Source organism: Anoplophora glabripennis, unplaced genomic scaffold (assembly GCF_000390285.2).
Source record: "Anoplophora glabripennis isolate ALB-LARVAE unplaced genomic scaffold, Agla_2.0 scaffold120, whole genome shotgun sequence".
NCBI classification, from domain to species: Eukaryota; Metazoa; Arthropoda; class Insecta; order Coleoptera; family Cerambycidae; genus Anoplophora; species Anoplophora glabripennis.
In genome coordinates, this window is record NW_019416214.1 from 752,194 (window position 1) to 776,302 (window position 24,109).

The 24,109-nt window shown below is 32.4% G+C and overlaps 1 protein-coding gene across 1 annotated transcript in view; it reads right to left on the minus strand.

Moving 5' to 3' along the window:
- LOC108907827 (heterogeneous nuclear ribonucleoprotein C) overlaps window positions 1–20,368 on the minus strand; it is a 447,713-nt gene extending 427,345 nt beyond the window's left edge. Inside the window, exons 1-2 of the mRNA XM_018711644.1 lie at window positions 20,332–20,368; window positions 5,711–5,731 (exon numbers count right to left, since the gene is read on the minus strand). Coding sequence (XP_018567160.1) covers window positions 5,711–5,726 — 16 coding nt within the window. The 5' untranslated portion in view covers window positions 5,727–5,731; window positions 20,332–20,368. The remainder of the gene's footprint in view (window positions 1–5,710; window positions 5,732–20,331) is intronic.
- Window positions 20,369–24,109: the final 3,741 nt, after the last annotated feature.

The window sequence follows — 24,109 nt, forward strand, 5'->3', positions numbered from 1 at the left end:
GGTATAACATTTATGCGTAACATAACAGAAGCTTTTTGTAACCAATGAATTAGCCTTTAATATTTTGTCGGCATAAAATAAGAGAAAACACTATCTACCTACCAATCTAGTGGTTAAAACAAATTTCTATACTGCAGTGAGACAGCTTTGATTAAATATACACTGTAAAAAAATCGTAGTGGAAGGCAGTATGACGTATGGTGTGCTTTGGCGTTGGACAAGTATTGGTTTATCTGGTTATTCTAGTGAAAATTGTATTTAAATGCAATGATTTAATTACAATAATTAAAGGCAATATATATAGGATATTTCACGTCAGGCGGATCACCGACCTGGACAAAAATTGCGTGGAACGATCGAGACGTGTAAGGGCTCAAAATGTTCGTCTAGTAAGAGGCTTTCAAACGCAGAGTGGTACATTTCAAAAATCCAAAATGGCGGATCCAATATGGCGGCCGGAAGCTGGAAAAAACTCGAGTGTACGGCAAAAAAGGCTTGTGAAAAAAAAAATCGCAACCAATCAGGTCATTTTTTAGCTCAAACTATAGCTGAGGGGCACCTCTTAAAAGCTGGTGTGGTTGGATGAAGAAATCCAAAATGGCGGATCCAACATGGCGGTCAAAAAACCGATTTACACCAAACTTGGTATACGGAGTGTTTGAGGTCGCTAATTACGAGTACGAGGTCAGATTTGCAAAATTCAAGATGGCGGATCCATGATGGCGGACGAAATTTCGGAAAATCGAACGATTACCACCAAATTTGGTACATGGGGATTTTTGGGGTCGCTCATCATGTATCTTAGGTTTGATTTGCAAAATTTAAGATGGCGGATTCAATATGGCGAAATATTTTATCCGCCATACTGGATTTGTTATTTTTTAAACGACCACCGAAAACCTCCCTGATACCAGATTTGGTGGAAATCGATTGATTTTCCGAAACTTCGTCCGCCATCATGGATCCGCCATCTTGAATTTTGCAACTTTGACCTCGGATTCGTAATCAGCGACCTCAAAAACGCCCGTATACCAAGTTTGGTGTAAATCGGTTAATTTTTAAAAATTCAGTTACCAAATCGGTTTTCTGACCGCCATGTTGGATCCTAAATTTTAGATTTTTTCATCCAACCACACCAGCTTTTAAGAGGTGTCCCTCAGCCACAATTTGAGCTAAAAAATGACTGGTTGTGAATTTCCCTATCGTTCCAATCACTAGTTGCCAACCGAGTACATCACAATAATAATTTAGTAATAATCTAACTAATAACGCCAGTCAAACTTCGCGAGGACGATCTATCGCAGTTTATAACATGGACTGGTGAAAAGCCCAGCCTACAATATATCATTAATTTATGCCTCAATAAGACATGGTAGGGTAGGGAAGTTTTATTCAATGGAAAACTGTATTCCCTAAATCAAATGGCCCATTTATCATTCTCGTGTATTGGTTCGCAATTTCCAATGACCGCAACTGAACATACATCGCATTCGAACATGTTTGGTTAATGCACCATACCCATATAGGCTACATGAACATAATGACTTGGACAAATAGCGAATCGGGCTTAAAAGTGACTGGTCCAAAGTAGAGACCACCGGGACCGGTTTTGTATTAAAAGGGAATTATTTAGAGGAAATTAACTAGGTGTATGGAACGCATGCTATGAAATTAAATCAATCGCCTGAAGCCCTGGGACGAGAGTGGCAAAATCAAGCCAGAGAGATCAAAAATGGAAACTTAAACTAAAATCCGGTGTTCATACTTCCTAATAGGGATGAAACTTCAACGTTTTATCATTAGTTTTATCATTCTGTTTAGTATTTGTTAAGATTTGTCCAGAATTGCAGACGACAAATTTTGTCTGAAAAATGTATACCTCAAAACAAGAAAACATGTTTATACGAGGTCATTTCAGAAAATAATAGTACTTTATTTTTTTTAATTCTATTTTAACTAACAAAGCTAAGTGTGCAGACGCACTGTCATGGTGACATGGTTTTAACTATGGGCAAAAATTTCCTGAGTTGATAACACAAATGCATCATAAAGGGAGATACCGTCATTAAGAAGCCTAGAATTTCGGAACCACTGAGTATTTTGAAAATTAGATAAGGCTATTTAGGGGAACTACAAAGAGTGTATCTAAGAAAAAATATGACTTCCAATGTATTGGAAAGAAAAGTCAATCTTGAGTAACAATTTTTTTTAAATTTGAAATAACCCTTCGGACATAGTTGAATAAATCAAAAATAAAAAAAATAGAAATCGTTTGTTAAAAATATAGGTAATTTTAAATAAACCACCATCAGAATTTCGAAAAAATGTCCGCGTTAAAGATTTTTTGGAATTTTTATAATTACATTATATTTGAACTCTAAATTGTTTTGTGAACGTTTGAAATTAGTTTCGATTTATTCAACTATATCGAAGCTTATTTTAAATTGACTCATTCTTCGAATAAAAACAACAACCAGTAGTAAACGCGCTTATCCAATTTTCAAAATATTCAGTGATGTCGGGATTCTGGGGTTCTGGGAAAATATCTCCCACCATCTCCGTCGCTGGTTAACAGATCTCTGAGAAATTTCAATCCATTTCATAAATTCAATTTTTAGCAACTATCTCAAACGAAGCTTTCTACGACCTATGTTTATCTGAATTTTTTTTTTAATTTAGGATTTTCCGTCATCAAGTAAAGGCATGTGAAATTCGGAACACTCTATATAATTGTTGCATCTGTGACTGAGACGGTCCTGAATTGTTAAATAAAATATTGTACCACTTTCTAACTGATATACTTTGAATATTTTAGGAACCTTTGTAAATTATACAAAAATTTAATCAATTACTTATTGATACATAGTCCTCGAATTGACCCAATTAATATGAATATACACTTCTGCAAAAAATTAAGGGAGCAAAAAAATTTTTCGAATTATTAGTGATTTTTCAGAATGCTGTATCTCAGTTAAAAATGATGGTATCAAGGTTTTAAAAAAAGCATTTTAAAGCGCCGAATGTCTAGTTTCCAGATTTCTTAGTACAAAATTTTTAGGAGCGATAGTCATCGCGAAATTCTAAGAAATAAGACTAAAATTTTTTTTTCCATTTTTTGCGTTTCTTTTTCTCGGTCCACGGGCTTGGAAAAATTTTTTACACAAAAATCATGATATGGACTTGATAGCCTGTTAATTCAGCTTTAATTTCTTTTTTTAAATTTTTCTCTACGTTAATTTGACCCGGAGATATTCGACTACGAATACAAAAGCATCCTTTTGGCTTTAACCATCGATATCTCAGCAACTAATGATCAGACAGAAAATTGACGGGCAGTTTCGAAATCTCGAATAAATTTCCTACAAGGCTATGTAGCGTTCTTGGAAGAAAAAAATTTTCTTTCATCCTCGACATTAACTTGAAAAAAGTGAAAAAAAGTGACTTTTTGACTTGTTTTGCTAAGTCGACCGCATCTTTGCTAATATCGATGGAGAGTCTAATGCTTGTACGAATTTTTACACCTCGATGTACCCCCAAAAGCTCCGTAAATTGGCAGATCGATCTATCGAACGGTTTTTCCGGACCGCTTAATCAAAATTTCAGAAAAATTTAAAGGAGCAAAATTTACATTTCTGAGCACCCTGTATCGTTCGTAAAAATGAAAAATTTGATTTTTTTTTTCAATTCTTTCACAATATGCATTCGATCGCATTTTGAATTTTTTCTCGAAAACATTGCGTTTTACGAAAAAAGTTTCTAAATTTAATGGCTTTCTAGTGGACTGATAATGTTTAAGAAATTTAAATATGCGACCAATTTTTTTTGGCTCCAAAGACAAGGGGGCCCACGAAAAATTGTCTTAAGGGGGTTCCCCGCCAAAAAATGTAGCATCATCAGATTCCACATGTCATAAAACCCCTGTGTACCAAATTTAATGATTCTCGTGCAACGGGGTTCTGAGATATAAAAAAAAGATTATTCTTAGGGACGGACTTCAGGGGGCTGTAACTCCGAAAGAGGGGGCCACTTGGCAAAAATAAAAAATACGGGTCCCCTAAATTTGTCTTAAGAATCTGTGACAAAATTTTGTTGCATGAATTTCGAGACACCCTGTATTTCAATAAATGTTTTAATAAATAAAAAAAACTAAACCGACCAACCAAACTAAAAAAAAATTATGAAGTACCTGTGATAATCATATTATCTTTTACTTTACCACAATTTTGCAGACCTTTTTCAACAAATAAAAAGTTTTAACACACAAAAATGTTTCAACCTAAATGTCAAAAATATTATGGACCTTTGGGTAAAGAAAATGTAAAAATGCAAATGTATTGAAGAAAATTTTCGTCACAAGTCACAAGTTTTAAATGTTATCTATTAATAAAATTCAAGAGGAAAATGCTTCGGAAATTGTTCCGACAGAGTTGCTCAACAATCCGTGTTCGTTAAACAACTTACAGACTTAGAGCAGAACAAAAACATCACCTAAAAAGTAAACCCTCTCGATGCGTTCAAAGCAGCACAACCAAAAGTAATTAATAACGTTTTTAGAGGTGTTTCAAGGGTCCAAATTTGAAGTATCATCAGGTAACCTTTTTTCCAGACACTTTCACGCCAGCTACCTTACGGCTTATAAGCCAGCTATTAAGTTTATATATGAATTTCAGTATTTGCATTTGTAGCCAGAATTTGCTTTGCACGCTATGTACGTTTCGGCTTTAAGGACGAACCAGGACCGGCCTCACTTGACGCGCTTAAAGGCTTAAAACAAAAGCAAGTCTGGTCCAATCCACCTTATAGTTATAATAGTTTTAATAGTTATTAAAAACAAAATAAACTCAGACGTACTTATTTATGGAGAAAAGTATGTATTTAAAAAGTCTAGATCTTCATTTAAATATTTCGTGAAATCTAATCTACATACTTGTGATTGGACTAATAACTAATAAACGAATAATAAATATATGACAAACCAATATATCGTTTTCTATACATACATTTTTTTTTTTTGGAAATGAATAATAAAAGAGGTATAAAGAGCATAACCTCGTACCGAGGTATATCTCCTTTATTATCGATTTTCCGAAAAAGTTTTTACAAAAAGATATCCTTACTTTGTATGTAACTAACATTAATTTTGAAAATATCAAAAGACAATTTAGGGACACTGTATAAAGTGAAAAAAATTTGAAGCTTTTAAATGTACTTATCAACCTTGTGTTCAAAGAATTCATCGTTAAATCTCAAGTTAAGGAACATTCCTCATTTATTGGTATTGGCCTGATGCCAACAGAAATAAACATGCGGAAACGATACTTAGTGTATATTTTTTTGCGATTTCATTGATAGCGTTTTTTATAAATACGATTAATAAATTCATTTGCTTCATTCAAGATGTATACTTATAAAGGGAGCTCGTTTAAAAACGTGATCGTATACAGTTTAATAATAATAATCTAGGGAATATCTTAAAATTTCGACCAGACTGAAATTGAAATAATATTGTAATAAAATTTGTTCATCACGTCTATGTCTTGAAAAAACGGTAAATTGTTCTTAGGAATCGATAATAAAAGAAATATTAATTTGCACTTGTAGCTTCTTAAAAATTAATAAAATTAATTAAAAACTTCTAATAATTTCTTCTAGAAAACAATACACAAAATTTTCCTAGAAATTAAATCTTGTTTAATTTTAAGTAACTCACCTTGTACCTCAGTCATTGACCCTGAAAACAAAAGTATTTATATAGAGAAATCCAGTATTTAGCTCACGTTAATTAAATCTAATTTATTGGATAGCCAATTAAATATTTACAAATTAATCTAATGTTAAACAAAAATGGTATGGACAATTGCAATAAATGTATACTATTTTTCAGGCAATCAATTCTTTGTCTGACTTACTAGGTTCATTTTACACTCTTCCGAATATTTTTTTGTTACAGATATATTCATCAGTCTTTCCAAACGGTAACAGCAAGGTAAATTTGAGATTGGTCAAATAATTTTTAATTTGTCAAATCAAATCGAATAATACGGGTGGCTCAAATTAGGAAAAAGTTGTGCCTTTTCAGGGTCATTAAAATAAACCAAACAGATCAAAGATATCTGTTGTCGTCCCTGAAATGTTGTGAAAAACTGAAAATAGCGATTTTAGAAAAAGTCATCTAGCGTCCTTATTTCACGACAGAAAGAGCTGAAATTTGGTACTGGGCGATAAGAAGATGCGAGCAATCCATTTTCGCCAAAAGAAAATTTCTACAGCCACTAGTTTCAATTATGCAACATTCAATTGCTTTTTTTTATGGACGCCATATTGGATCTTGACAGTAACAGACAGAGGATAAAATTACGTAATATGTAACACTACTTTTATTTGAAGAATAAACAATAAAATTAAAAAAATTCAATAATTTATTTTAAAAAATAATAAAATTTAATTGTTTTTGACGTAAACCAAAAATCAACAAACATTTTGACAGATTCGAAATTTGCTAGCGCTTGCTGCCTTGTGTAAATTATTTTAATACTTATTTTAATAAAAATCAGGGTATCATCAATTATATCCAGAAAGACACCAGCCTCATCGAACGGTATTTTTAAAAGTGTATAGAAATATGGTAGAATTTGGAAGTGTGGAGAAACCGAGACGCAGGTATACTTTCTGTTTATTTGTTTCCAGAGATTATTTTTTTCAAATTCATTCAAAATATATGTACCATGATTATAAATCTAAACCAGTACAAAAATTACATCCATGAGACGGGCAACCAAGAATGGAATTTTTTAGATGGTTTCAGGGAAAAATAACAGGGAAAGATAGATTGTTCGGCAGGAAAATTATTTGAAGAGATCAAACTACGTTCACAAATAACGGCATTTTTAATAGAAAAAATAAGCATTATTATGCCATAGAAAATCCAAATTTGGTTCAAGAGACTAGCCACCAAATTAGATTTTCCCTTAACATTTGGTGTGGAACATTAAATGACAGTTCATAGGACAGTTCCTTATTGATGGTAACCTTACTTCTCAGAAGTATATATTTTAAGGATAGAAATGGAAGATGCACTGAATAATCTTTCCTTACATTACATTAGAAATTTAGAAATGTTTCAGCAAGATGGCGAAGGGCCTCATAATTATCTAAATAATTGAATTGGCACTCATAGACCTGTAGCTTGTTCGCCACAGTCTCCATGCCTCAACTTTTTTGATTTTTTTTTTCTGTGGAGTTATCTAAAAGGTAAAATTTATTACAGTCCCTGTGAAAATATAAAAGACTTACGCGAAAGAGTTTTTGCTTCTTTTAAGTCTATTTCACTACAAAGTATTCAAAACGCTGTAGGCAAAATTAGATTGAGGACTGATCTTTGTCTGCACGAGAATGGACGACACTTTGAAGTATTTATGTAGGATTTGTAGAATATTTCTGTATTTTCTTTTATTAAGTATTGATTATTGTTTTACGTCAAGAACAATTAGGTTTTATTAATTTTTTAAATAAACTATTGAATTTCTTTAATTTTGTAAGTTATTCTTCAAATAAAATAGCACTGTTACACATTGACGAGTTGGTAATTTGATTCTCTATCTGTTACTGTCAAATTACAATATGGCGTGCATAAGAAAAAACAAAACAATTGAATGTTGCATAACTAAAACTAAAAGGAAGTTTTCGAATAAATGACGATTGAATGTTAGAAAACCCAAATCAATTAAAATAAAGCAAAAACGCTATCAAATTTAGTTTTTCGAAATGCCTGAAGTTTTTTATGGATCACGTAGGCGTAAATCTTTAAAAAGTGTCACTGGCATATCGACTTTCTAAGTATTGTAAGCGATATAAAAATTATTGGTCCCTACAAAATTGAACTTGTGCAGGAACTCAATGAAGACGATCCCGACCGCCGCTTACACTTTTGTGAAATTATGATCGATTTATGTCAAGTAAATAGAGATTTACACCGGCAAATACTTTTTCCAGACAAGGCCACGTTTTGTCTCAATGGTACAGTGAACCGTCAAACTTGCAGGTATTGGAGTCGGGAAAACGCTCATTGGATGGCAGAGACACATACCCAACACCCACAGAAATTAAATGTGTGGGCTGGAATAGTTGACAACAGAATAGTAGGGCCCTTCTTCTTTGAAGGAGGAAGACATTTAGAGTTTTTACAAAATGACCTTGTTCCAGCGCTTGCAGTAATTTTTCATGATGATAATGACCATGATATTCCTGATGATACTACGGTTTCAGCAAGACGGTGCAGCACCTCTGCACTATACGCGCCCTGTTCGAGATTTTCTGGACAATTGTTTTCCTAGGAGGTGGATCGGCACACGAGGACCGATAGAATGGCCCGCGAGATCCCCATATTTACACCCCTGGACTATTTCTTATGGGGCTACTTAAAGTCCAAAGCGTACGTTAATAGACCACATAATTTAGAAGAACTCCAAAATTTTATTATAGATGAAATACACAAAGTTACCCCAGAAATAATTCATAATATGCAAGAAGAATGTCTACACAGACTTGCGTATTGTCAAGAAATCGGTGGGTGACAATTCGAACACTTAATTTAGGTAGGAAACTTAATGAATTGTATTTGCTTGACATAGGAATTGTTATTTTTTTAATGAATAAAATTTACGTTTCCTAACATTCAATCGTCATTTACTCGAAAACTTTCCTATGTAAGATGGCAACATTTTAATACTGTCGGATCGACAATGAAACGATCTTTCAGAATCAAGACAAAAATAGGGGGTTGCTATTTAAAAAGAATGTCGATGACGTCATTACTCGAAAACAAATGACTGTTGAAAATCGCCTTTCATGCTAAAATATGTATATTTTTTTAATTAAAAATCGACCTGTTCGAGGATTTTTCGTTTTTACTGAATTTATTCCGTACTTTAGGCGCGTACTGTATATGTGGAAGTTATCAATTCACAGGTACATTTTGAGATAGGCACCGCACTAGGAATATTCTGCATCATATTCGGTGTAGCTGACTAAGCTTCAACCTATTGTACCAATCAAATTTACGAGTATATACCTACCCGTTAGGTAAGATGTTGTCTTTGGCTTATAGCTATTACCGCAAACACTGTAACCTCGGCTAATTCCGGTTCTGGTAAGGACAACACAAGGATAGGAAAGGGTAAGGAAATGTGAAGGGTAGATCCTGCTTGAAGTAATTATTATGCACATCATTGCGTGCCGACTGGCCAGTCTCTTAGGAAGTTGTATAACGATACGTGCAACGGTTAGAAAGATAACTTATCGTGTCGAGACGTTTTTACTCGGCCGTTTTCTGCGATAACAAGTGCAATAAAAAAAAAAGAGAGAAACAGAGACGCCGCAATACCCATTTCTAAATGATTTACTTTAAAAATACTGCCACGGTGTTAATAAATTAGAGTTAAAGTGCTAACAAGACGAAAAAATCTGATTTTTTTTAATAGGACACGCAACTGTATGTTAATAAATTGTTTGCATTTGCATAGCTATTACGCCGCGGCTATCAGAAATTTACAATTTAGATTTGCAGACGTGAAATTAATAAACACTGTCTTGGGCCGGTAGATTCTACCAAAGCTTTTCTACCGCCATTGTCGCGAAAGGTTTGTTTAGTTTCTGTAAATCATCCAACCGTACACGTGTTTTAAAATGGAACGCTACTATTGGTCATTATGGTAAAATACATACAGACTACAAGCCCGTTGGAAATTTTCAAGGGGTCATTTGACCCAGCATGAATTACTTATAAATCAATACTACCACATATAACAATAACTATGCCGTCAATTCTTGTTGGTACAGGTGAGTACACAGGTAAGCTAAACCTATCCACCAAGGGGGGTGGTTTTCGGCAAAACATTTTTGTACGGCATTTCTAAAATTTACAAAAAAAAAGAACCTCGACCTAATGCAGTACAAAAATAGCAATACCGGAAGCCAGGAAAATATTTGATTTCCTGAAAATTTTGGGCCAGTTTTTGGTGTTTTACTAAAGTACGGCATTTATACTGCAAGTTTCGGATTGATACGTAGATAACTTTTTTAGTGACGCCGTACGTATCTGCTGATACAGGGGTTAGAAATGCAGGGCACAACCCTCCATTTTAGCCCCCATTGTTTCAAGTCATTGAAAAATGTACGGCATCGATTCCACATGATTATTTAACTCTCTAAATAATTCATAGCAACTATGCCGTCTGAAAATTATGGTTAATGCAAAAGTTTATAAACAATTACTTATATTTTGGAATTGAGTTTTATTTTTTTCGATAAGATCATTAGTTCCTGTACGGCAACCACTTTTTTGATAAAATATCACCAAACACTATCGTACTAAATCATGACCGGTTATAATTAATGGTACAAATTAAAAATTCGAGTTAAAAAACAAAGAACTATATTGTGAAAATTTACAATATTTTGAAAATTCCTTGTTATAAACTAAAAATGTTCAATTCAAAATATTATGGCTGTAATTGACTTTTCATAAGTAAAAAATAAAAAAACAATGCCGTAAATTTTTAACTAATGGATTTTACATAGCTGATAACGAGACTGATAATATTTTTCATTAAAGTTTTACTACATTTTTAGGTCATTAATAACTACACGGCATTTACAAATTTTCATCAGAAATATAACATAAAGAATGAAAATTGCAATGCCGTACATATCGTTGGAACAATTCTCCGAAACTGTATAAGTCCAAAATGAGTGTTATCCTAATTTCAAGAGAAATTTAATTTATACCGTAGAAATTACGATAGCATTGTCTTTAAGTTAAAAAAAAAATTGTGTATCGACAAAATATTTTGAGAAATTTAGAAATTTAATGACGTGCAAGAAAGTATTATTTTTAAATAAATATATTAATAAACAATTAATTTTAACTCAATATTCATGAGAATTCCTATACAAATACTTAAATTTAAAACAATGATATATAGTAAAGAGTAAACCATAACAAATCCAGCATTTAGAGCTAAAAAATTCTGTGAAGGAACAGATTAAATTTCCGGAAAAATAGACTGGATGGTACAAAAGACAAGAAGAACAAATCTGTAGAAAAGAACAGAGACTTGTAGTTAATGCATTATAGATATAGTTGTTAATTAAAACAATTCACAAATCGCATCTACTCAGATTAAAATAATAATACTCTCTTCACTGCGAAACATTGTCCAGCAGAGTTAACTGGACACGAGCAAATTTCGAATATATTTTGTGCCAATTCCAATGCGCATTATTTTGTTTCTGTTATTCATGCGATTGCCCAAAATAATTTGCGCTGCAACACATAATAATTAAACGATCATAATTACCTAGACTTCGTAATGAATTAAATCAACTAATAATCAGTTCATTAGTTTGCGCTAGCTATTGTTAAGGACATGATTGTTCAAAAATAGTGTCAGGACAGCTAATTAAATTATTTAAATGGCGAAACAAATAAAAAGCGATAGAACAAAAGAAAACAAAAGGTTATTTAGGTCTGTTTAAAATAAATATATTATTTAGCTTCCAGTTGCAAATTTGTTACTTCTTGATTTTTTAATACAACAGTTTTTCTAAATTATGAAGCACTGATATCTAAAAAATTAAATGCTGATAAAGGTAGACATACCGAAAACCTTCAAACTTAAATTGATTTCGGTAATATACAGGGTGTCTCTGCCAAGCGTCAAAGGATGTTTTTTGTAAAAATTAACACAAGAGGTTCAAATGTACTATTCATAAATTCCTACTCAAAGATATAGCAACTTGAAAATGACCAGTTAACTATAACAAATAACTAAACTAGACTAACTGAACCAAATAAACTAAACTAAAATAACTAAATAACGAAACTAAACTAAATCAACTAAACTTTTTTTTATTAATTTTTAAACCGCATGAAATAAATATCAGTACCATAATTTGATATACGTTTTTGACTATTGATGACTTGTTGTTAGAGAGGGTGAATGAGATGGGTTCTAGATGAATCACTTTCTCAAAGCCACCTTCATAAAAAAAATGTCGAATTTTTTTGTCTCCTAAATAACACAAATAACACGAAGGGTGGTGATAATTGGCAAAATTGTTGTTCGTTTTAGAGTAAAATTTATGTGTTTTTATTTAGCAATGATTATCAAATGTCAGAAAGACGTTGATCCATCTTCACATACACATAAATGTTTCTAAGTAGGTATTAAAGATTACTACGGAAGTTGTACAATAATAATTAGTTTATATCAGACCATTACATTAGTTAAATATACATATCTAGTAGTACAGTAAATATTTCTATTTACAATTTTTTTGTTTTTTTATGTATGTATTTTAAATAGTCGTATTTAGCGTTCCAGTGGTTTAGAAAATTATAAAAAGGATTGACCGCCAGCTCATTCCAACTTTTTGTGTTAATTTTGGACAAGAAAGACCGTGTAGAGGCTAGACATTTTAAGAAAATATTTCTTTAATCGATCTGTAACATGCACATAAGTATTTTATTTGACAAATTTGCATTTTGTTTGCTGAATTAATTTTTTTGGTAACACTACGAGAAAAAAATATCTGGACAGGATGCAAGTGTCTCCATCGCCTCTTTGATATAAAAATTTTTAATGATTTCGCTTCTTTGGTTTTCAGATACCTAGCTGGGTAGTTTAAACAAAATGTGCCATGTTCTAACATTTTAAAGTATGGAAGATTGTAACTTGAAGTTTCTTAAGATTTTTCAATTTTCTCATAGTTTTGGAAACTATACAAACTAAAAGAAAATGCAAGACTTATGTTTGGAGTTATTCACCAAATTTAAAGGTAGGTATACCAGGAATGTCAAAAATAAGATAATACAAAAACTCTCGAATAATTTTTGTGACACCAGAGATTACTAAATTTTTATTATATAGATATGATGTAGTTTATTGGCCTGCTTTACGAATGACTGAAAAAAACACCCTACAAAAAATTCAGAATAGCTGCATGCGATACTCGCTGAATTTACGTAAGTTTGATCATATATCTGCAATTTTTCCTGTTACGAGATGGCTTAAACTTCACGAGAGATTTGTATACCACCTATCATGTTTAATTTACAAAATAAGGGCTACAAAATCACCTGTTTATTTATATGAGAAGTTGGTGAAAAATAGTGACATTCATGGTTTACAGACGCGGAATCGGGAGTTGTACAGTGTGCCGAGGCATTCTACAGCCGAATTTGAGAGAAGTTTTACTTATAACGCCTCAAATATTTATAATGATATACCTACTAGCATCAAATCTGCTATTAACATCGCATCTTTCCGAAAGCAGGTCAAAAATTTTTTGTTAACCACTCAAAATTCTTAGTAGAACCTATATGATTAAGATGTTATACTATTACTTTTATTCTTGTTTTTTGTTGTTTTTTCTCTTGTAATTCTTAAACGTTGTCTACTACTGTACCACGACTAGGTTGGTTACATGGAAGAGCGGCTTTAGCCGAATGTCGCCAACCTCTTCTAAATTTATGTATTTTGTAATTATACTAAAAAAAAGTAATAAAGACATTTATTATTATTATCATTATTATTATTATTAAATAAAACTTTGGAAATTATATAAACTAAAAGAAAATGCAAGACTTATGTTTGGAGTTATTCACCAAATTTAAAGCCAAGAATGTCAAAAATAAGATAATAGAAAAACTCTCGAATAATTTTTGTGGCAGAGATTACTAAATTTTTATTACATAGATATAGATAAAGATATAGTCATAGATATAGACGTAGACATAGATATAGATGCTGACATAGACCTAGATGTAGATATAGATATAGATATAGTCATAGATATAGATGTAGACATAGACCTAGATATAGATATAGATATAGGTATAGGTATAGACATAGATATTATTTATTATTATTATTATTATTATTATTATTATTATTATTATTATTATTATTATTATTATTATTATTATTATTAAATAAAACTGCATTTAAAGTTAAATTGTGGAGTACAAATAACGATAGATAGTCGACATATTCCATTCAACGAAATTTCCTGCAGTTGAAAATCTATAAAGATGAGTAATACATTACAATAAAGTCACTCCTCACGTTTTTATTTCCCCGCCATTTGAGAACTTCACTTTTATGGTGCGGGCAAGCCGAAACGGCGAATGTTTTAACTATAAAGTATATCGCATGTCTGCAGATATTAAAGTCGGTACGGCTGTTTGCCCTTCCTCAATCGATATTCTATACGTTAAGCAAAACTAAACACCCCTTTCAACCTCCTGATCGGAAGTGAGGATATTTAATGCTCAAGAGTTACTTGTATTATTTTGTAATTAGGAAATTTTACGCCCCAGGTAATTTTCTAATTTACCCCAACTAACGGTGATTGCTCCAAAGTAAAATGAAGTAACGAGAGGTGAGTTTAAAATTAATCTTCTTTCTCCTCCTCCTAAGCTGTTAAATTCATTGAGCAGAAGGTGCTCTATATATCTTGCATTACGTTTGCTCGAGCTGCTATGGTTATACACATAAATTACGCAATTAAAATTTATTTGAACACGTGATATTGAAGGCGATATTTCATACGTATTTGACCTATGAAAATATTATGCACTAAAGTGCATACAGGGTGTTTGAAACTTTAACCACAACTAGAACTCAATAAATAATTCCTTATGGCCTTATAAAACAAAGGTCTAAGTCTCACCGTTTTCACTGTGCAGGGCCGTATTGGTTGCTTTTTAAAATCATATTATTTATGAAATCTTTGCTATGCTCATAAAGAATTTGGTGCGGTGTTAACATTTACACATGTGCATAATTTACTGTAAAATTTACAAATTTTTGTAGGTCAGTGGTATAGGAATGGGTAGTAAAGCGGAGTTTCTTTACCCCAACTTCTACGCCAATGACCTAATAATCATTTGGGATTCATTTTTAGATTCCGTGGACAATTCTACATAAAAAAGTTGTCCCAAAAGCACCGCAAGATTTGAATTATGCGCCATTTTCATCCCGAAGAGCTGACAGCACTGTGCGGGATCATGAACATTCATAGGTACGGAGAGTGTGTAGCTGAGATATGTTGTTTTTTGTAATGAATTTTCACAACTATTGCTCATCCGTCATATAGCGATCCATTTTGCTTAACTGCCACGTGTTTACTAGAACATGTGACCCGCACAATGCTGTCAACTTTTAGGACATATGTGTGTGTGTACAAATAAAACACCATATCTAATTTTAATTATCCATCAGATGCTTCTTTTTTCATTAAATATGATGCGGCAGTTTTTGAATTACTGACTGTCGAACCCAAGAGTCTACATTATTTAATCAATGCTCGGTAACAATGCAGTTTAAATTTGTTCCTTGCTTTAGATTATTTAAAATCTATTTCTATTAACCATCAGGCGAATAGGCATTAAGCTTTACCTATTTTCTGTTTATTTTGTAGTGATTACTATTTTAAAAGATAGTTTTGTGCAGCATTTATGGTTCTGGTGTACTAAATATTATTTACACAAATCAAATTTATTGATTTGTCATTATCTTCTTAGGCTGACCGCACACTGTACGGGTTTTATCACTTTGGACACTGGCACTGTAAAGTAATGCAATCTGCTATAGATCAGTCGTAAACAGGTAGAGGAGCTCCTATTAATTTATATATTCGCTAATACCACATTCATATGTTATTGGTGAGATTGGCACTCACAATTGGTAGAAACAAATGACGTAATAACTAAATAAATACAAAATCGATTGATATCTAGAATCTGGAATCTGGAATTGTGGGGAGGGTGACTTAAAAGCTACAGCACTTAGGCCCTATTGGACCCTTGTACGTCCTGATAAAATGTGGAAATGGTAAGTTCTATAGTGGCTATTTTTATGTGTTGTCACACAGATTTTTATTTTAACCTTAACACACCATGTCCTGAAAATGAGCCAACAGGTGTACAGAAAATATTTTTAACGATTTCTATTTCTTTTAAAGATTGACCACTTTAGCCACATCCTCTGGATTAAGTACAAGTAATTTTATGTAAGACCACCACCCTTCTTTATTTGATCGTCAATGACATAGTATAAAAAGAAAATCGGTGAAATTCCTTCATTTGTTTAGTCAATCTTATGCAAATATATTACATAATATGTTTTGTGTTTGCAGTGATATTGTTTGTAGATGTTGCAAGTAGTACCTAACCTAACATTTTCCTGAATGAAGTATGCATCTTGTTTTTCTATTTTGGGTTTATGTTTAACTTGATCGAGCAAATTTTGAAATAAGAAAGGAATCATGTGCGAACAAAGGGTGTAAAATTCATTAAAATCTTATCCATGAGGAAATTAAAAAACTAACTTCGTTCGTGTTGTCCTAGTTTCTAGTGTGTGGTTAGCTTTATTAATACAGAAAGTCATAATATAGCCCGACAATGATACACAAGTTATAAAGGTTATAAAGACAAATTACCACAATAATCATACACATTGGCATGCATACCAAATGAGCTTTATATAGAAAATGATATATTATTCTTCATATCTATTATGCTTTGAAAACATACGAAAATATATACCTGAGAGAGAAAAATAATTTGAAATGAATGTGTTAACAGAATGATACCTATGTATTCAAGACCGTATACAAGGAATTAAATTAAGTACTTTTAGTAAACTCTCAATTACCAGATTTTGAATGAGAATTTTTGTGATAAAATTCCTTAATAAAATTCGCATATTTTTACATGATAGACACTGAAATTGATTTTCAAGCGCTTACAACACAGTTTATTTTATTAAAAAATCTACATTTGTTGCATATTTTATTGTGTTATCATTTACAAGCTGTTACAAATTCGTTTCTTACTACAGGGATCTCGGAAACGGAAAGAAACACGAATCCATTGAAGATTAATTTTTTCGAGACAAAACGTCTGAATCTGGTTCGGACTGAGTACAGTTTTGGGGGTCATGAAGGCTTGCAAAAAATGTAATATAATTCTCAGGGTCGTATTTCAAAAAATGAAGCTGATGATGATCCTGGAGAGACGAAATGTTACATACAAAAATTGATTATGCCACTCGATAGAGGGCAAAAAGTTGCCGTGAGAAAGTGTTCTTCTTTTTTCAATATCACCTCAAACAAGGCTGAAATGAAACAAAAGCTGATTTCCAAAATTTCGTTTTTTTTTTTCAAAAATTTCGAAAACTAATCATGTTAGCCTCGATTTTTTAGAAACATAATGTTGGTCCCCTGATTATGCAACTTTGCCCCCATTTAACCTACTTCGTATCTCTTACCGTTTCCGAGATTCCTGTAGCGAGAAGCGAATTTGTAACAGCCTGTATTCTATAAAAAAATTTGATCCACGAACCATTTATTTAAATATCTGCATTATGGTTAAATGGTTCTCTCTTTGCTTTACTTTATTAGTAGTGGTAAATTCAGGTAGCAGTTTTTTATTACAACAGGTGTTCCTGTTAGTTCCAAATTTATGGCACTCCTCTTATTAACTATCACCAGCTACAACACAACACTTCCTGAATTTCTCAATGGAGTTCCATTAATTTCAGTAATTGAATTGTCCTGTATATTGAAAATTACTGCATTGTTTAAATTGAAGTTAAGTTGTCATTTATCGGTGTTTGTATAAAAGCATTCATAAGTTACTTCAATTCTGGTAACGAGGTGTTATATTTTATTAATAAGAACTAACGTTAATATTAGAAGCGTGATGGCGAATTTTGAATTTTTTTTATTCTATTTTTAAGAAGGCAACATAGTTATTTTTCTATATTTAATAGTTTTTATTGACTCTCAAACTTAAAAAACAAGCCAGTCAAAAAGGATGCAATTACATCGTTCTAGGGCACCTGCATCCATGCGTATTTTCTGTTATTACTAGGTTTTTTTCGTAGATTTTGCCTCCTAATAATACCAATTAATAACATAGCTCCACAAAAAAAAAGTATGGATCTGGTATTCAGACCCATGTATTTTTTTCCGCTAAATCCGAATCTGCCTTCAGATTTGGCCCAACGGGTCTGAGTTTTCGGGAAATTAAAAAAAAAACGTCGAAATTCACAAAAAAACGTAATTTACGATAGACGAAAGTTATAAAAAATCAAATTATTCTACCAGCCCACTAGACGTATGATTTTTCACTCGTTTAATTCCAATTTATCATCATAGAGTCAGACAAGCTGGTCCAATTTCATTCAAAAACAGAAAATAGATCAAAATGCTTCTTAAACACGGCATCTTCATGGCATAATTCGTGTTGCAGAGTTTTGGATCCATCTTTTTATCCACCCACCCATTCATGAATTCATACATCTTTCTATCCAGTCGTTCATGCATGAATACGCATATTTGTTCATCCACCTGTACCACCTATAAAATCCACCCATCCACCCATCTATTCATCTACTTTTTGTACTGAGAGATGAGATAACTAGAAGATTGAGAATGCAATAAAACTTGTAGAATACTCTACTTTCTTAACAAAAGAAAACGATATCTACAAATTCTTATTTTTGTTGCTATAACGTGTTCTCATTTCTTCAAAGGATCTATGCAAAGGCTTACGCTTTCGTTTGGTCCTTCTATTTTTCGTTTCTCTTTTTAACAACCAACAAAAATCGACCACCCTGTTTTCATCCCATCTTCCTTGATATCATTGTTCTATAACCTTCATATCCTGATGACATCGTTCGCCTTGGTTTCCTAAAAAATTTGTCGCTACAACTAGTCTAAGCACTCATGCTACCCATTGTAGTGATGAATGTTGCATCCTTGAACAATATCCTAATCTGAGGTCCATTGAATACACCTTCTTTCAATTTCGCCTCAGAAGTATTCGGAAAATTTCGACCTATATAGGGCGAAAATTTTTTTTAGGAAACAACAAGAGTCCTAAATACGAAGAAATTGGATCGAAAATGACAAAAGACTTCCAAGATCTGGGATGTTTGATGAACTACAAGTTGCACTTCCTTCATTCACATCTGGATTGGTTTCCTGAAAATCTTGGAGATTATAGAGAAGAACAAGGCAAACGATTTCATCAGGATATAAAGGTTATAGAACAACTATATCAAGAAAGATGGGATGAAAACATGATGGCCGATTTTTGTTGGTTGTTAAAAAGAGAAACGAAAAATAGAGGGACTAAACGAAAGGGTAACTCTTTGCATAGATCCTTTAAAGAAAAAAGAACATGTTATAGCAACAAAAATAAGAATGATTTGTAGATATTGTTTTCTTTTGTTTAAAAAGTAGAGTGTTCTACAAGTTTTATTGCATCCTCAATCTTCTAGGCTGTTATTTCATCTCTCAGTCTCTCAGTAAAAAAGGTAGAAGGATAGATGGGTGGATGGGTGGGTTTTATAGGTGGTGCAGGTGGATGATCGAAAGAAGTATGAATTCATAAATGGGTGGGTGGATAAAAAGATGGATCCAGAACTTTGCAACACGAATTATACCATGAAAATGGCGTTTTTATCTATTTTCTGTTTTGGACCAGCTTGTCTGACTCTATGATGATAAATTGGAATTGAGCGAGTGAAAAATCATTCGTCTAGTGAGCTGGTAGAATAATTTGATTTTTTATAACTTTCGTCGATGGTAAATTACGTTTTTTGTGAGATTTGACCTGTTTTTTTAATTTTCCCGAAATGTCAGACCCGTTGGGCCAAATCTGAAGGCAAATTCGGATTCAGCGGAAAAAATACATGGAAATCAATGGGTCTGAATACCAGATACGATACTTTTTTTCTTTGTGGGACCGTGTAATTATTTGATTTAGTACTAACTGAAATTGGTAAAAAGCAAACTAAATTATAATGAAATTGTGAATTCTTGTAGTACAGTTCCCGATCATTTTTTCCAAACCAATAAATGGAATACTGCATACATACTTCAGTTGGCTGTTTTATCATTTCAGGTGTCAGTCAAACGAACTCATTTATAAAACAACGTTAAACTGACCCTTCCCACAATTTACTGTTAAAATTCTTGTTATACAATTCAGCATCAAAGGCAGTCAATAATATTTCTGGAATTAATGAAAGGAGTAGTAGCGATAACAGAGAATAAATGAAATTGAACCGAAACAACTTCATTCTACGTTATTATATTATTTAGATATAGTTAAAGGTTGGAATTAAGTATCAGTTATACAGATCGCTGCGCACAGTTACATATTACATAATAAAGGCTTGTTAATATTAACGATCTACCTTGCGAGATATTTTATAAACATGTTTTTATACCTATAAAATATACTCTCATACTTACTAACAAGTGAAGCTTTTTCAGTAGGTACATGTGTTGACTCACCTGAAAGAAAAGAGTATATATTAGACTAGCCTCAAATTAATGTACCAGAAAGTGGATATACATATAGTAGTTAATAATTTTCAGTTATATAAGTCATTTAAACCGGATCAACAAAAACGACAAGACAGTTATATCTAACACAAACATGTGTTGCTCAATTTTAGTAAATAATTTCAAAAATGGACGTCATTGAATAGAAATCTATGCGTTTACTAAAAAATAACATTGAGAATAGACGCGAAATTATAAAAAATTTTGGTAGCATGATTCGTAGAATAACTGCCGTTACTTTTGTTGATGATGAATACAAATATAAAATTCTACTTCTTGTTCATCGAGGACCAATCGTACTAGATGAAATAGCACAGTAATAATTAAACAATATATAATATGTACCTTAGTGTAGCATTGTTTTGTTTAATATAATTTTGACTACAATATAATTTTTAAATCTATTGTTACTATAATAAATAATAAAGGATTTCAAATGGAAGTACGATCACATTATGTGCTTCGAGAACAACCAGTCTGTTGAAATAATAAAACAGACGGATATTAAAATAAAGTTTTAGGGGACAAAGCTTTACGAGGAATTGTAGACGAGCTGAATATTGAACCGAACCTGAACTGCAATTTCACTTGACGCCATTTTAAAATAAAATAAGTTTTTCACTTTCAGAGCAACGTGCAAACACAAAATGAATTCCCGAAGAATTCCTTTGGATAATTCATCAGCGACGATCGTTAAAAGTGATTCGTCTAATAGCACCTTAAGGTACTGTCAAACAGACAACTTTTTTAATAATTTGTAGTTATGAACTACAAATTAAAGACATATTTACTTTAAACATAAACTAAACAATATGTAATTTAAAATAAGTAAGAGCTACATAATTATTTTAGTTAAATCTTTTTACGTTTAACAAAGAGAGTAGACCGCCACACATTCTAAATAATAAAGTATAACAGATTCTCCCGCGCGAGCTGGGGTTATACGAAGTATAGCACAAAGAATATCTCTATACATTGAAAATTCATACGTTATACTCGTTTGCAACCCGAGATGTTCCCATAACACGGTTTTAATAAAAGAGCAGAACAAAAATGATTTCAAGGATATAAAAGATGTCATCTCCTACAGGTTTTTTTTTTATCAACAGTGTTCTTTAAAGTTCCACATAATGAGGCGTGTTTTAATATTATGAATCATAGCCTTAGTGATGTTGTTAAATTCTAAAGTTCAAAGGGGATTTTAAAAACCTACAACCATTTTAAGATACACTGTAAAAAAATCGGTGTGAGTGAAAGCAATAAAGGTACGGAGTGAATCTATTAAGGGAAGTTATTGAGTACATTTTCACTCAGTATTGGGCATTTTGATCGTTTTGCTCATTTGTGATTATATTTAAACTAAAACTAAGTACTTTTACTCAAATATAGGTAGTCCCGTCAATAATTATTGTTAATTTGCATATCGCCACGGTAGCGTAGTTAGTCGAGAGTGGCAAGCATTTCTCGGCCAGACTTCCTATTCTGGTCCGGGTTCGATCCCTGGCGTCGGCATCGAGTGGCAATGTCGATGGATAATGGGTGTTTGTTCACGTTTTTTCAAGTGTAGCTCCCTTCCGCACAGCCTTTGGCTTTTGTCTTATTTCTGTGGTGTATTTTATGTTTTATGTTTATATTTAATTAAATTGACGTAGTTATATTCATCACGTAAGGACTATAAACAAATGGTCTCGGCAACTAGTGATAGCTTCAGCTCTATTTGATGATTACGGGCATGGTTTGGGTTTTCGTTTTTACATTGAAGGCAAATAAGTGGACCTCTTTATATACATTAAAAAGTATCACAAGCAGAAATGACATTATAAAAAAATGGACTAATATTAAAAATATGGCAACAATTGTTATTCCACATCTCGAACGAATATAAATTCCGTCTTCGCATTAAATTATATACCCAATGAATAATATATATAATATATATAACATATAATTATATATTATATACCCAATGAATTGTCGAAAATCTAAGGGAGTTAATAGTTTGTATAATGTTCTATGCTGAACCCATTTTGATTACGTTAATGAAAAATGATGATTACTGGAAATAGCTCCACGCAGTAGACAAAGAAGGATCCTAAAACTGATGACTTGTAACTATAGGCCTTCTGGAAAGCTTTTTCAATTTAATCTAGTCAAGATTATTGCGTAGTCGTTGGCCTCTACTAATGTAATCAACACAGTAGCAAGACGTAAAAACGTTTCGAGCTGAAAAACGTAATATAAGTATATGGAAGTGTTAAAGATCAAACATTCAATGAGTTACAGAAAAAATAATTGAAGGAGGATAATTATATTGCGGAAAAAAAAAACAAAAACTAAAGAAGGGCGGCGAGGTTATTCAGTGCTTTCATATACATCAAAATTATAAATTTGCACAAAGATATTAATACACGAAAATATATTTTTTGGTTAATACAATACCATTGGGAAGAATTATTTACACAAGAGAATTGTTGCTCTTTCATTATGTTATTTACATTTAACCCATCTTTTTACATTTTTAACATAACACGTAAAAAAATTGAAACAAACATGTTAAAGTATCTCAGAACATACAGTAGTCCGGTCAAATTAGTCATAAAAATAGTGGTCAAATAACGGAAATTGCGACAGAGCTAAATTTTGGTGGAGACCTTGGGTAACACCATTAGAAATAAAGTGTAAAAAGTCCCCATCGATCCCATGTGTGCTAAAAAAGTTATTCGGGATCAAAGGTCAAAATTTGAGGTTTTTTGTTTTTGATGTTTTATCAAAAAAGTAGCCCGGACAAAAATTATTGACCTTAAAATTATCTACAACAATGGCCCTTACACTTTTTTTTCTAAGAATCATCATTCCTGAGATATCGCGATTCTAAAAGTTGAAGAAGTCACGATCTACATGATATGCACGTATATGTATGCCACATAGTCAGTAAGAGAAGTAAAAATGCCTATTTGTGTCTCTTATATGTATAAACTATACTATTCTGAGAATATACACTCAAAAAATCTCAGTCCCTTAGTCAATCCCCTCTACCTGAAAGGCCTTGAATAACATCTGGCTACTAAAAACTTTTGTAAAAAATACACGAAACAAGGAACAAGGACAACTATCTTGTCTTCCTCCAACATCGGCTTTTGCTAATCAACACTTGTATCGAGTATACTATCAAATTGACAGACATGGCTAGGGAATCAACTGAACCCAGAAGACTGGGGTTGGAAATTAACAGATAATACTTCGGAACCGATTCAACTTTACTCCCACCAGCTCCGCCAAAACTCCTAAACACCATTTTTTGCAATTGCAAAAAATGTTGTAGTGCTAAATGTGGCTGTAGAAGAGTAGGATCACTGTGTTCTCCAGCGTGTACTAATTGCCAGAGCCAGTCTTGCTCAAATGTCCAATTGAGTATAACAGACGAAAATTCATGTGATTTCGATGAAGAGACAGCTGATTCGCCTTCATTTGAACAATTTATGAACATCCAGCAAGGTGAAGAGGAAGAAGAAGAAGAAGAAATCGAAAAAGACATGACTGTTGAAGTTGCCTTTGAAGAGTATGAATCAGATTAAAATATCAGAACTACAGTTAAATTCAATAACCAATATCAATAATCATTATGCAGTTAAAAGAATATTGTCCCTGAAAATTCCGTCATAACAGTTCGTGGAGTAGGCCTGCA